Genomic DNA, 15,319 nt, shown 5'->3' with positions numbered 1-15,319 from the left:
TGTTGAAGAGACTAGTACTGTAAGATATTTTTGTTTGTAGATTCCAGTAAACAACCTAAGGATGATACCTGTACTTTAAATATAGATTATTAACATCTTTATAAATGTTGGGAATTATTGTAAATTTTGTGTTTGTAAAGTTGCTGAAATTTGCTGACCAAAGGAGCAGCAATTCAGTTTCTTGTTCGCTTTATGTTTCCAGAACAACAGAGTTTTATTTTAATAAGTTGCTACTTTGGGCTAATTATGGTAAATAAAATATGAACAGTCTATAAAAGTATTGCCATAGATGCTTTTTTTCCCCCACTGGTGCCTTTTTGTTTCTGGGGAGCATAGTTCTAAGAATGTCTAAAAATGACTAATGTTCTTACCTCCTAAAGATTTTGTTTCATAATCTCATTGGCTGGAAGCCTATTTAAAATTCGCTTCTGCATTTACTGGTTTTCAATTCTTCATTTTCCCCTTTGCTCTGACTCGTGCCCTACACATTTTTTATGTAAGAGCATTTATGAAGCCTGAGACTGTTACTGAATTATGATGGTGATTTTTCCCCTTGAAGAATATTGATTAGTAAATGTAGTATATGCAAGTTGTATTTTTTGTATCTTCAAATGTCTTATATAATAGCTGCCATTTGTCTTGAAAAATGGCATATTTCTTTTTTTGGTGACAATTTTGCTACTGAGTTTTGTAGTTACTCTTAATGATTCCAGTACCTACTCTTAATGATTCCAGTACTTGAGCTCCCCACTATCATTTTAATAATAGAAACAGGGAGGGAATTATTAGAATAATTAGAATAGCCTTTTTATCTTCTGACTCTCAAATGAAAACAAACAAAAAAAAGCCTTTGACTTGGGGAAATATTAAGATTAAACTGTGTTAAGGCCAAGTGGAAAGGTGCATTTTTAAAATTGGTTTTATGAATTTTTCTTTTAAACTCATGGTGTTGATCTTTCAATAATTTGAATACCTGCAAATTTTAACTCATGAGAAAAAAGTTAAAGCTGCTATGATGATCATATAGACTGTTAAATGTGTTTGTCAAGATTCTGATTCTAGAAAAAATTGTTATGTAAGCTGAGTTTGGTTTTTTTGTTTCCTTTGCCCTTTTCATTCTCAATTTTACATTTTATGTTCAGCTAGCTGTGAGTAATCACCAGTAAGGTATTTATTAATAGTACTTTAAGAAGTTCATTTGTCCAGGGTTCTCTGCATTTAAATAGGAAAAATTTTAAAGATTAAAAAGCCTCTGACACCTTTATTTCATCAATAGAGATTGCAATTTTAAATAACTGGGGTTGTAGGACCTGTCCAGTACCGTGACCATTTTGTTTAATCTTAGAGCCAGACCTGTGTCTGCTTTACAGCTGATAATTGACAATAAATTCTGCTGACAGTCCTTGGAACTGACAAACCATAAAACATTCACCATCTTCCCCTGTGATGCAACTTTATTTTTGTTATTAAAAAAAAAATATTCCCCAAATGGTAATCAAATCTAAATGGATGGACATTTTCTTTTTAAATCAAGCATGGTCGGTCTATGTAAGGATGTACAAGAAGTCATTCACAGTGTTGTTTGGTCACTTTTATTTTGTATTACATCTATAAAACTAAAAGGACAGTTTAATTTTACTGTGGAAAGGTGCAGCACGTTAGAATTCGCTTTTTTTTTTTTTTTGGTCTTTGGCATAGTGGGATATAAATGGCTTGTTCTGTGATTTTGTAAGAAACTTATTTTACCTATGCCTTTGTTGCTTTCTCCAATTTTGATTCATTTGAGCTTGTAAAAAAAATTACAAAACCTTACAAATACAACCCAATAGGGAAGTAGAGTTAGCAAGAAATCTAAATTGGAGACTCTTTCCAAACAAGTACAGTTTTATTACTGTTCTATATCTATATCCCTTAAACCAGTAGTCTTACATGTAATGAATGAGGCAAGCAGCCGAGGCAGGAACTTTGAGAAAGTCAAGCATGGATGCCAGGTCTGTAGGGAAGGGCTTGTGATTGGCCCTCCTTAACTATTGCTATGGAAGACTCTGGATCTAATGTCCGATCTTCTTACTTTACAAGGGAAGCTGGAATTCTCTTTTGCTTTTGTTATTGTTGTTAAACCTCTTAATTTTTGAACATTAAAAACAAATTCAAATATAAAAGACAGCAAACAAAAGATGTGAGACCTAGAGCCAGTTTTGACCTTACGGTACCAAGTTGTGATCTCTCTGAACTAGATTAACGATGTATGTAAGTATGTAAGCATTGATGCTTCTAGGTAATTGAAAAAATGTTAAGTACTTTAATCATATACTCATCTTGAAGTTAGCTATTAATTTTTGGAAAATCATTTATTGATTGTGCCAATTTAAATTTCAGTTGAGTTCCACTTTAAATTCTGAAAAATTCCAACTTGAGGGGGATGGGTCTGCATTAATTAGACTTTACTGCTGTGTATAATTTTGTAATGATCCTTTTGATAGATGTTCCCTGAATCCAGATTTGTCATATTCGTTATACAATATCCAAAGAACCCACCCCCCAGTAATAACCTGTAAATTATTTATTAAAAGTGAGTTTTAAAAATAGACTAAACACTGGTAGCCAGTCAGTAGTAGGCATTTGTCTAAAAAAACTCCTCTCTATGAGATAGAATTAATACCCTTTGAAACTCTGATTAAAATAAAAGGGTAACACCTGGACCAATTCTCATGTGAAGATATTTATCACCCCTTTTTTCATACTGGCTTATTTTAATGTTTGCTTACTGAATACATGATGTCTTTCTGATGATAACCAGATACTACAGTATTTGTGCTTTGAATCAAAATTAACATTTTACTTTTTTCTAGTAGCTTTTAATGCCCTTCTTGACTACCATTCAATTCTCTTAGTTGTGTTTCCATAGGTTACAGTACTTTTCAGAGCATTTCCTGTTGCCAGTGGCAAACAATTAATCTTTTGAGAATTATTGATCAAAGAACTGTGCACTGAATTTTCATTCACATCTTATAGTTAACAGTATGGGGAAGAGAACCTGAAGAATCTTCCCTTCTTGCAAATCGTATTTTGGCTTGTCATAAGGAGAATGCAGATTTACACACATATTTGGGTGATACACATGGACTGTCACTCTCAGGGCCAGGCACACTTGGTTTCAGGGCTCTTTCTTCCTATCCTCATTTCAGAGTTACTCCCTTCATATCTTTTTTTAATTTATAAAACTATATTCACAGAAGTATTTTTGATAAAGCTAACTCTCAATGAAATGTGGATATCTGAAGCCATTTTAATGTATTACATCTCTTAAGGATTCTTGCAACCAGGAAAAAAAGGCAAAAGAATACATTTCTATCAGTGGAGTTTCAAACATCAGGAACCTGAGGGAGTGCTTGGTTTGTTTTTTTATTTTTAAACAGGAAATCTGTATCTTCTCAGTAGCTTTAAATTATAGCATTAGCCTGGTGTTATGTTTTGGTGATAAACTCAAGATGCATCTTAAGAGCCAAATATTATAAAGAATTTTATGTAGTAATGTGATTGGTCTACATATAATAATTGCTAATCTTTATTGAGTGTTCACTGTGTGCCAGGGACTATTTTACACCTTTTACATATAGTAAACTATTTAATCCTTACAATAATCTGTGAAGTAGAAACTATTATTATCCCCATTTTATGGGTGAGGAAAATAGCATGCAGTGTTAGTGGCAGAGCCCCAGTGTTCAAACCCCAGGTGGTCTGGTTCAGGAGTTCAGATACTTAACTGCCGTGCTCTGTTGCCTTTACATAACAATACATAACATGATGCGTGTCTGTGTATTTGACAGACAGACAGACACACACACACACACACAGCCTGGGTGGCACAAGCAGTTGATTGCTCGACTACTAGCTGAGAGGTTGGTGGTTCAAACCTACCTAAAGGCACATCAGAAGACAGGCCTGCTGGTCTGTTTCTGAAAGGCCACAGCCTTGAAAAGCCTATGGAGCAGTTCTAATCTGCACACATGGGATCACCATGGGTCGGAATCAACTTAACGGCAACTGTCATATACATGTATGCATATGTATACATATACATCAGCTCGGGTGGCGCAGTAGTTAAGTGCGTGGCTGCTAACCAAAAGATCTGTAGTTTGAACTGCAGATCCACAGATCCGAGGAAGAAAAATGTGGCAGTCTGCCTTCGTAAAGATTACAGTCTTGGAAACCCTATGGGGCAGTTCTTCTTTGTCATGTAGGGTTGCTGTGAATCAGAACTGACTCGACGGCAGTGGCTACACATACACATACATATGGTCTAATTGTATATATATTTATATATTTTCTAGTGTTATGTTTGAATAAATATAGTCTGTATAATTATATCCAGTTGAAATCTGAGTCATTCAATTACCTGACAATCCCAGATGTCTGAGTAGTTTGATGTTATGTAGACAAAATTTTAAAGTATTTAACTACAGTATTAAATTTAATTATATGTGAGTACATATACAGAAATAGAAAAAAATTCTCACTAATAGATAGACATATATCAACACACTTTCTTTGAAACCACACATTCTATTAATTCTTTCTTCATATCAAATCAAAAAGCCATAAGAGAGGTTAGAAGGAAGTAATAGTATCCGTGTAATCTTCACTGATCCGTTTTCAGATACCTTGAAAATTATCCGCTCCTTTGGCAAATTATTTCAGTACCTGTATTCTTTCATTTGCTACATTTGCCCTAGTTGAATAGGCAGTGGTAACCTTGGCTCAGACATTTTGTTTTTAGGGGAGAATGTCTTTGAAGGTAGATATTTGCAATATAAAAGGGAGAAAAAGAGCATATTTGTTACTTCTAGCCCTGTAAATCCTAATTTTAGATTCAAGTGTGACACAGTAATATGCTTTAAAAATATATAAACCATTATTGGTTTGTATCACAGACATGCTTTATGTAATATATCCACAAAAAATGGGGGAAAATAAACGACTGTTTTGTGGAGAACAGAGCCAGATATCCAGCACTGATTTGTTACAAGGTAAAAAGGAACTTGTGTGGATTGTGATTTTTCTGTTTGTGCTTGCTCCCGAGCTTTCACTAAATTTAGTTTAGTTTTCTTTCTTTGCTTAGTTCATAACAAATTTTAATTTTATCACAAGTAGGACTGTTTCACAGTTTGTTTTTTTTTTTTCTTTTTATAAACATAAAAAGCACCCATTTGCAATTGCTAATGTATTCAGAGTTCTTCAGAAGGGAAACTGACATCTTTGGCTTTCTGTCTTCTTGCAGTGTACCAGCTGCAACAGGAAGCCCCTCATCCTCGAAGGATAACCTGTACTTGTGAGGTGGGTGTAGTGAAACGGGTACAGTGCAGTCTGTAAATCATCTCTTTCCCAATCTTTGACCTTCCTCAATGACTTAGTTATTTGTGAGACTATCCATTTGTCCTGATTGGCATTATAAAATTAGAATTTGAGCGCCTTTTTTTTTTTTAATAATCTTTTTACTTGATGTAACTGCCACTTTTTAATGGACTGTTTGGGACAGAGTATAGACCGTAACAGTATAGTTTTAAGTGATTTTAGTATTTTTTCCAGTTAATTCATACATTGCTCTTCATTGCTATTTTATTTTTTGTTTTATTCTTTATCATTTACCACAAAGTTTGAAGACTTTGTTGTAGCGTCATTAAATTTTCCATCAGAAAAAAAAATTTTAATCATGATTTTTTAAAAAATGACCAAAAGAAATGAACAGACAGCTCAACAAAAACAATATGATACATAATAACATATGAAAAGATGTTCAACTTCACTCATAATAAAAAAATACAAATTAAAATGCATGGAGAGACCATTTTTACTTTTGGATTGGTAAAAGTTCAAAAGCTGAAGGAAAACACTTAGTTGGCAAGCCTGTGAGGAAACAGGGACCCTCATATGTTGGTAATGGGAATATGAGATGGTACTAATGTTATGTTATGGATTGAATTGTGTCCCCCCCAAAATGTGTATAAATCCTAACCCTTATGCCTATGGTTATAATCCCATTTGGGAGAAAGTTTTCTTACGTTAAAAGAGCAGATTAAGCAAGCGGGCACAAATGGATGGGAAGATACATGACACATGCCTGTCAAGGCACCTGGGAATAGAAGCTGAAAAGAGATAAGGACCTTGTGCCAGAGCTGACAGAGAGCCTTCTTTTCCCTAGAGTCAGCACCCTGAATTGCTGTCTTTTAGCCTCCCAAACTGTGAGAAAATAAGTTTCTGTTTATTAAAGCCACTCACCTGTGGTATTTCTGTTACAGCAGCACTAGATAACTAAGCTTACTTCATGAGAATTTGGTAATATCTAACAAAACTATATCTGCATTTACCCAGTCCAGGTTTTAGGAGTTTACCATGATGAGTTACCTGTACAAATGTAGAATAACATATGCTCATAGTTTTTCATTTTAGCATTATTTATAATACCAGGATACTGGAAATAACCTAAAATGTCTGTTCATAGGAGACTGGTTGAATAGGCTATAATACCAGAAAATAAGGTTATAGCTTATTTTTGCAAAAGAGAAACACAGGAAGGATTAAACTAAAGACCAGTGGAAATAATTATCTAAAAGGGGAGGATAGCAGGACAGTGTGGAGAACATAGGGATGGGAGGAAGACTTCTCTGAAGACACTTCTTTTTATATCATTGGGATTTTGTTATGGATTGAATTGTATCCGCCCAAAATGTGTGTTAACTGGGTTAGGCCATGAGTCTCACCATTTTTGTCCACCATGATTTTCCATCATGATTGTCCACCATTTTGTCATCTGATGTAATTTTGCCATGCGTTGTAAATCTTTACCTATATGTTGTTAATGAGGCAGAATTAGAAGCAGTTATGTTAATGAGGCAAGACTCAATCTACAAGATTAGATTGTATCTTGGGACATAAAAGAGAGAAGCGAGCAGAGAGACGGGGCCCTCATGCCGACAAGAATGAAGAAACAAGAGGGAAGCATGCCCTTTGGACCTGGAGTCCATGTGCTGAGAAGCTCCTAGACCAGGGGGAAGATTGATGAGAAGGACCTTCCCCCAGAGCTGACACAGAGAGAAAACCTTTCCCTGGTGCTCGTGCCCTGAATTTGGACCTCCTAGACTGTGAGAAAATAGATTTCTCTTTGTTAAAGCCATCCACACTTATGGTATTTCTGTTTTAGCAAGACTAGATGACTAAGATTTCATCCCTGTAACTATAAGAAGCTAAAGAGTTTTAAGCAGGAGAAAAACATGATCAGGTTCAGATTTAGAAAGAGTATTCTGATGCAATGTGGACTAAGGGGAGGATGGACAAATTAGAGACAGAGAGACTGGTTTGGGGGCTTTGCAATAATCCTAGTGAAAAATGATAAGGGCCTAAAGTAAAGAATTGTTCTGGGAGTAGTCAAAGGGGCAGGACATAGGAATATGTAAACAGTAGAATCCACAGAACTTGATGGTTAGATGGTCATGGGATTGAATGAGAGGAAGATTTTCAGTTAATTCATGCATTGTTTTTCTATTGCTGTTTCATTTTTTTTATGTTTTATTCTTTTTTAAAAGTCTTGTAGATTCTGGGAACCAGTCAACTCCCCTGATCTTCCCTCATGTCATACTTGCTTGGCAAAGCCACAGTCGTGTTTAAATCTACCTCTCTTCCTGCTCTGCACATGCTCCCGAGAAACTGAATGTAGCTGGGGAAAAATCAAATGCTGACCAGGCTTCATGTGAAATATATGAACTTCAACTCGTACTCCCTGGTCATCACACTCTGCCTCCCTAATCCATTTCAACCATTTCCTCTCACCTGAAACCTCCAATACTTCACTCCCTGTCCTGATTTTCATATGATGATCTTGTATCCACTTTACTCTTGACTGAAGCAGCTGGGAGAGAACTTCCACAGACTCCAACCATGACATCTAACCACCCATCAGCATTTGTGTCCATATATTCTGCATTCTTGCCTGTTATCATAGATGATGGCCGCTCTCCACTACAGCAGATCCCGTTTCCTCTCATCTACTCAAGGACTTAAATCCTAGCGGTTCTCTCCTCTTGCATCATTGACAGTTTGTCTACAGGATCATTTTCATCAGTCCAAAAACATCCTGTTACTTCCCCCATTTTAAAAAATATTCTTGATCCCACTTTCTCCATCCATCTTGTCCAGTATCTTTCTCTTTCTGGAGAAAATACCTTGAAAATGTTGTCTGTGTTTGCCACCTCCAATCCTATTCCACCCATTTTCCTTTAAACTCATTCCAGTCAGGCTTTTACTCATCACCTCCGCCAGAGCTACTTTGGCAAGGTCACCAGTGACTTCCGCACTGCTGAATCTAGTAGCCAGTTTTTCTCTTGCTTATCCTGTCAGCAGCATTTGACACATTTGATTACTCGATACATTGTCCTCACTTCATTTGCAAAATACTATGTTCTTTTGGTTTTTCTCCTGGCGCCTCAATCTCCTTTGCTGGTTTCTCTTCTTTCTAACCTCTCGATGTTGGAGTGCCCCTGGGCTCAGTCCTTGCTCCTCATTTCTTTTCTACTTATATTTATTCCCTGGTGATCTTACCAGTTTTAGGCATTAATAATATTTCCAGTTGAGTCCTCTCTTTGAAACTCTAGATTATATATCTATTTCCCTGCTCTACATTCCCACTTGAATGTTTGACATTTCAAATATAACACATTTGAAACAGAACTGACCTCCATCCTCCTTCTTAAACCTTCTTTTACCACAGCCTTGTGTATCTCATTTAATGGCAGCTCCTTACTCCCAGTCGCCCATATCAAAAACCATGTCATCTTTGAACTTTTTCTTCATCTCACATTCCACAACTAATTCATCAGGAAATCCTATTGGATCTATTTCGAGAGTAGTAGAGAATCCTACCACTTCTTAATATCTCAATGGCTGTCACTCACAGGCAACCTATGATGGAAACTGATGGATACTTAACAGAATTCATTATTCCATTCTTTGAAACATGGCTAGACTAAATTTCTTGTCGGTAGTTATTTGTATGTGACAAAATTTCCTCTAGTAGAACAGAAATGAACTTTAATGACAGACCCATTGAAACTTTCCATGTAAGCTTCTCCATGTTATTTCCCCTTCTGCCTGAATTTGAATGAAAATAAGTAGATCTCTTCAAGGAGATGACGGACCTACAAGATGGAAGGTATCTGGGTCCCTAAATGAGCACATGGAGGATGATTGTCTTCCTAACCTCAATACCTACACAGGAATTTTATGTAAGCAAGAAATACACTTCTATTGTGTCTAATTATATATTTGAGTCTCTGTTATAGTAAATTATTCTACCCTAAAACACTGTAATCTCTTACCAGTGTAACTGAAGTAGTCTTTTAACTGATCTTTCTCCTCATAGTCTCTTCTCAATACAGAGTGATATTTTTAAGACTTCAGTCAGATCATGTCACTCCTCTGTTCAAAACTCTGCATTGGCTCTACATTTCACTCACAGTAAAAGCCAAGTCCCTGCAATGGCTTACAAGGCCCTTTATGGTCTCCCCACCTCCTTTATGCCTCTGCACTCGTCTCCTGCTACTCCCCGGCTCTTCCTTCCTCCCATTCTGTATCAGCCACACCCGCCTGCTTGTTGTTCCACAGATACAGCAGCGTGCTCCCATCTCAGAGCCCTTGTATCAACCCTTCTTCCTGGAATGTTCTTTCTTCTGATATCCACGTCTGGTTCTTTCACCTCCTGCAAGTCTAGTCAAGTCTTCCCTTTTCAGTGAGGCTCATGCTGACCACCCTATTTAAAATTATACTCTACCACCCCACAACATTCATAATCCTTACCTTGTTCTACTTTTGTCTTTTCTTCATAACACTTTTCATCTTGTAACAGCATAGTTTACTTGCTTATTATGCTTATTGTTTATTGCTCTCTTCCCTTACTAGAATATGAACTCCACGAGGATAGGGATTTTGGTCTGTTTTGTTCATATCAGTATTGCCCAGTGTGTCACACATTGTAGGTGGTTAATAAAGACTTGGTAAATGAATGAACGAGAGGTACAAAATGCTTGTTTTACATTTACTTTGTTTTAGAGGACATATTCTGCTAGGTGAAAGCATTAGAGTTTGGTACAGGAGTGGGAAGCAAACACTCCTTAATTGAAAATTCATCTTCGTCACTGATTGCTACTGTGTGCTGACCCAGCAATATAGCTCAACTTTTGGTTTCATAAAAATAAAGATTATCATGCTCATACATCTCTGGGATGTTGTGATCATCTGTTATTTAACGTTTGTAATATGCTTTGCAGATACAAGGAAGGCATTTTTTATGAATGTTGAATGGTAGTACATATTAAATTATTAAAACCAACTATTTAAAAAGCGGCATATCACTCAGAGGATAGTTTTCAACTTATTTTTACTGTTATCTTTTGTGCTTGTTTAAAAATTCAGGGTTCATGAGCAATTCAATAGTAAGATACGCTTTAGAAGTACATTTATAAAATTGACCACAATTGCAATTCCAGAAGGAACCCTTTTACTTGTTAACTATTAAATAAACAGATTGGTGGTTTCTACCCATCTGTCCCTACTACCTGGAGCTCTGGCTGCTAATCAAAAGGTCAGCAGTTTGAATCTACCAGCCACTCCTTGGAAACCCTACGAAGCTAAACCGACTTGATGGCAACGGGTTTGTTTTTCGTTTTTTTTAATCCCTGCTTCCTAGTTGGTACTTGAACCTAAGGAGGGAAAATAGTGAATACAAAGAATTTATTTATTTGTCTATTATTCTTTTCTACTGTAATCTATGAATACAAAAAATAACTGATCTCAACAAGCTAAACAACTGGTTTTTATTAAGTAACTAAATAGTATTTATAGAGCTTTAAAAATATTCTGTAAATATTCCTTATTGCAGTAGTAAAATCTGAAAGTAGGTTGAAAGCTATCTTTATTCAATATGTTGAAGGTTAACGAATTTTCCTGGAGAAGGCCTAAAAGGCAATGGAAAGCAAGCTGCATTCTTCTACTTCTAACTTTGGTCCAAATACCGCCAAGAATGCTATAGAACTGAGTGGGAAGGGCAGGAATCTGGATGTTTATCTTACTGTTAACTGAGAGAAAAAAGTTAAAACTCTCTAGTTCATAACATTTCTGATTCTTATTTTCCTCCTCTTTTCCCTACAGTTGCTTCCAAAGCTATTTAGTTCTTTGGTATATATTGTTCCACTATGCTGGCATTCAGTCAGTTTTTCCCATGAAGTTTTTGGAAGCTTAATTTTTATAAGCTTGTTGAAGCTTAGCTGTGATGCACATGAATATTTTTCTATGGTGTAAAATATAATGAGAAAAAAAACAATAATTTTAAAAGTGTAGAGAAAAATTTGTGCTTCAGTGGAAATCTACATTTTCTACATACAACACATGCTTCCAGGTTATCTGATTCTAATCTTCCATTGTCTTGAGCTATTTTACAACTCTGCAAATTGTAAAGCATAGCAGTACAAAATAATTTTTGTCTATAGATATACATATTATATCTTGTTCAGTGGAGATTCAGTTGTCTTTTCGTCCCCACTCCAAGTTCCCCACCTCTGTGGAAAAGTCAGTTTTGCCTCCATTTGCACTCATAAAAAAAAACCTGTTGCCGTCAAGTCAATTTGGACTCATAGCGACCATATAGGACAGAGTAGAACTACCCTGTAGGGTTTCCAAGGAGTGGCTGGTGGATTTGAACTGCTGACCTTGTTAGCAGCCTGAGCTCTTAACCACTGCACAACCAGGGCTCCCCTCCATTTGCACATTTAATTCAGAATTCCTGATGTATAAATGTATCTGTTCTTCAGATTGTCTTTTGAATTGGTTCTCTCATTGATTAATAAGTAGAATAAAATAAGCAGAATAAAACGATTATGAGTAGAATAAAATCTTTAACCAAAAAAACCAAAAACCAAACTCACTGCCATCGAATCGATTCCAACTCATAGCATGTGTGTTCATTTTTATAACTGTATGAGAGCCATGATTTTTCTGAAAATTATCTTTAGCAAAAATCAAAGCTTACTTTGGTTTGTCATTTAAATATAAACTTTTTTATTTTAATATAATGATAACAAATAATTTGTAATGAGAAACCTGTAGGATTTGTCATTCAGTTTCTAATTTTGATTTAAATATTATAGTAGTATACATACAGAATTTACATGACTGCTTTCCTAGGAAATTAAAATAGATTCAGAACTAGAGTTGAGCATTGCATGATTCACTGGGCTTTAACTCGAATCTACTGCTGTAGGATTGTAGGAAGCAAGTACCAAATGTAAGGTTTTCTCGCTTTTTCCCCTCTACTGCTCAAATAACTTAGCCATTTTGAAAAAACAATGAAAAACTAGATCTGACACTTGAAAGTAAATATTTGTATTTTTGTGTCTAGCCTTTATATAAATAATCTCTAGACTGCTACCTGAAAAAAAAAAAAAATTTGGCCAAGAAAATCATATTATTTCTTAGGATTTCATATATGTAATGCCCTGTTAAGCACATGAAACTTCCAGACATATAAAGTGCTAAATTGCCCGTCGACTTTCACCGTTTTTTACTGTGTGAACCAGAAGTGAAGTAATAATGAATTCTTGTAACTTTCGACCAGATCAGTACCACTGACTGGCAAGAGCTGTGTTAAGCGTTCTGGGAATTTTCTAACTGTTCTTGTTGCATAACCTCCATAGTGCATACTTTTAAAATATAGAATAATTTCTTTTGAACAACTGTTTTGAACAGTAGCCATGGAACAGCGTGTCCTTAAAAGAAATGGAAATATGAGTCTATAACATTGTAGGGGAGGGAGGAAGGGAATTAACCTTTATAATACTTCTACTGTTTAATTCTGCTGTTTTCAAATCTCCTATTTCTGTTGTTGTTCAAATCTCCTATTAAACAAGCTTTTTTTGTTTTTGTGGAAAATAAGGTATAAGAAATGAGGCTTTTCTTTAATTTGAAAGAGTGTGGTTTGATGAATTTGATTAAAATGTTTTATATATGAATTGTTCATTGTTTATAAAACCGTGCAGTAAATGTGAATTTCATTGATATTTAAAATATTGTAAAATGACTCATCTGCTATTCAGTTGTTTATTGAATTCCCATATTGTACTATGTACTTTATGTCATATTCAATATTGGTAGCTTGATTTAAAATTTTCTTTTCTCTGGTAGCATGACGTGTAACATTTACACAAACTAAACTGTAAAACATTTTATGAGCATATTTTATTTTTAGTTAGAATTTTTGTTGTTGTTGTTCTCCTCTTTCCTTATTTTTCCCACTCATGATATGGTATCATGAAAAAACATTAACTACTAAATATAGAAAATTGGAGAAAGCGAAACATATAATTTAACCTGAGTACTCATTTCAAAACATGTCTTACTTAGTCACATTGCTTTCAAATGATTGTATTCTGTAAAAGTCCCTTCATTTTTTATGAGCTTTTAAAACTTAGATACAAGTACAAATGTTTGTATAAGCCTATATATACTTATTATTGCATGTAACATTAAATTTCTAGTTTGATATATTTGCAAATAAATGAACTTAGTATCATTAATAATCATTTTTATTACTAACTCTTGAATTTGATTATCTACCAGAGTAATGTCTACTGAGTTTGAAAAGACTATTCCAAATCAGTACTTAATTAATGATGTCTTAGACACCAGCAAAACATTTAAACACTATTTTTTTAGATAAGAGAGGAAGAGAATTAGTTTAAGTATAACTTTTGTTTGACGTTTCCATTGTAACAATGCAGAAGAGATTCAATTGGTGTGTGAATTTTATTTTGGACATACTAAGTATTATAATGGCACTGTATTAGTCACCATCGTTTACCTAATTCTTTTAGTCCAAAGAATTCTTTTGGGTATAGCAAAATAATTATTTAGCAAAATAAGGCCAAAACATTTGTGTTATGAAGATGATTAGTTAGGCAATTAATAGAAGCGTACTGTGGACTTAATATAGGACCGTCAGATAATTGTAATCAGTGTTTCAGTTTTTGTCTTGGATTTCAAAATGTGATAGACTGCATGCAGTAAAGAATTTAACCTTGCCCAAAAGGAGGTCTGACCTTTGCACTTGGCTTCTGGAGAGTAATCTCTAAATCCTTGGAATGTCATACTTGGTAGGAGTGTCTTTGTTTGCCTTGGGGGCCTTGGGTAACACTGGGTAGTCTAATAATGTGATTTAGGATGGGAGTTAGCTATACCCATACTTTAAGAGTGGGGGCTGGCCATGCCATAAAGGCCAACCATATGACTTAGAATGTAGGCTTGGTACCCTTCTGGAGGGTTTGGAGACTGAAGACAGGTACATGAGTAGTCAGTCAGTCATGCCTAGGTAATAAGCCAGAAAACCATACCAGTTGCTGTCAAGTTGATTCTGATTAATGGCAGCCCCACGTGTTTCACAGTAGAACTAACCATATTGTATATAGGATTTTCAGTGGCTGTGATCTTTTGAAAGTAGATTGCCAGGCTTTCCAAGGTGCCTCGAGGTGATTTGAACTGCTAAACTGCCAAGTAGTAGCCAAGTAGTGGTATCAATAAAAACTCTGAACATTGTGGCTTAGGTAAGCTTCCCTGGTTGGCAGTACTCCATGCATATCTGCACACGTCAAAACCAGGAAAGTAATACATCCTGACCGCATGGGAAGAGGACAGTGGAACGTCAGTGTTTGGCACTTTGCTGGACTCTACCTTAGGCAACTTTTCCACTTGTTGATTAATCTGTATCCTTTCCGTATAATAAACTGTAACCATAAGTGTTTTAGTTTCTTAGTTCTGCTGTAACAAAAATACCACAAGTGGGTGGCTTTAAAGAACAGAAATTTATTTTCTCACAGTTTAGGAAGCTAGTCCAAATTCAGGGCACTGGCTGTAGGGAAAGGCTGTCTCTGGTTGGCTCTCGGAGGAGAATCCTTCTCTCTTTCAGCTTCTGTAGCCCTGATGTTCCTCAGGTCTTTGGCAATCTTCATGTAGCATCTGTCTTCCCTGATTTGTGCTCCCTTGTCTCTATGTCTGTGTTCCTTATTACTCAGAAGTGATTATGTTTAGGATAGAAAGAAAACTCCTCCCAAACGGGATTATTTCCACAGATATAGAGGTTAGATAGGATTCCAACACATATTCTAGGGGGACACAATTCAAATCATAACAGTGGGTATCACAACTTTTAGTGAATTCTGTGTTTTTCTAGGGAATTATTGCATCTGAGGGCGGTCTTGGGGGACCTAGACTTAAAATTGGT

At 35.6% G+C, this 15,319-nt stretch overlaps 1 protein-coding gene across 2 annotated transcripts in view; it reads left to right on the top strand.

Moving 5' to 3' along the window:
- Positions 1-15,319, top strand: part of CHN1 (chimerin 1) — a 217,555-nt gene that overhangs the window by 76,697 nt on the left and 125,539 nt on the right. For both annotated transcript variants that reach the window (XM_049887498.1, XM_049887499.1), the window contains one exon: positions 5,282-5,337. In XM_049887498.1, coding sequence (XP_049743455.1) covers positions 5,282-5,337 — 56 coding nt within the window. The remainder of the gene's footprint in view (positions 1-5,281; positions 5,338-15,319) is intronic.

The sequence above is a fragment of the Elephas maximus genome, chromosome 6, assembly GCF_024166365.1.
Source record: "Elephas maximus indicus isolate mEleMax1 chromosome 6, mEleMax1 primary haplotype, whole genome shotgun sequence".
Taxonomy (NCBI): Eukaryota; Metazoa; Chordata; class Mammalia; order Proboscidea; family Elephantidae; genus Elephas; species Elephas maximus.
This window is presented reverse-complemented; position numbering and strand designations above follow the sequence as displayed.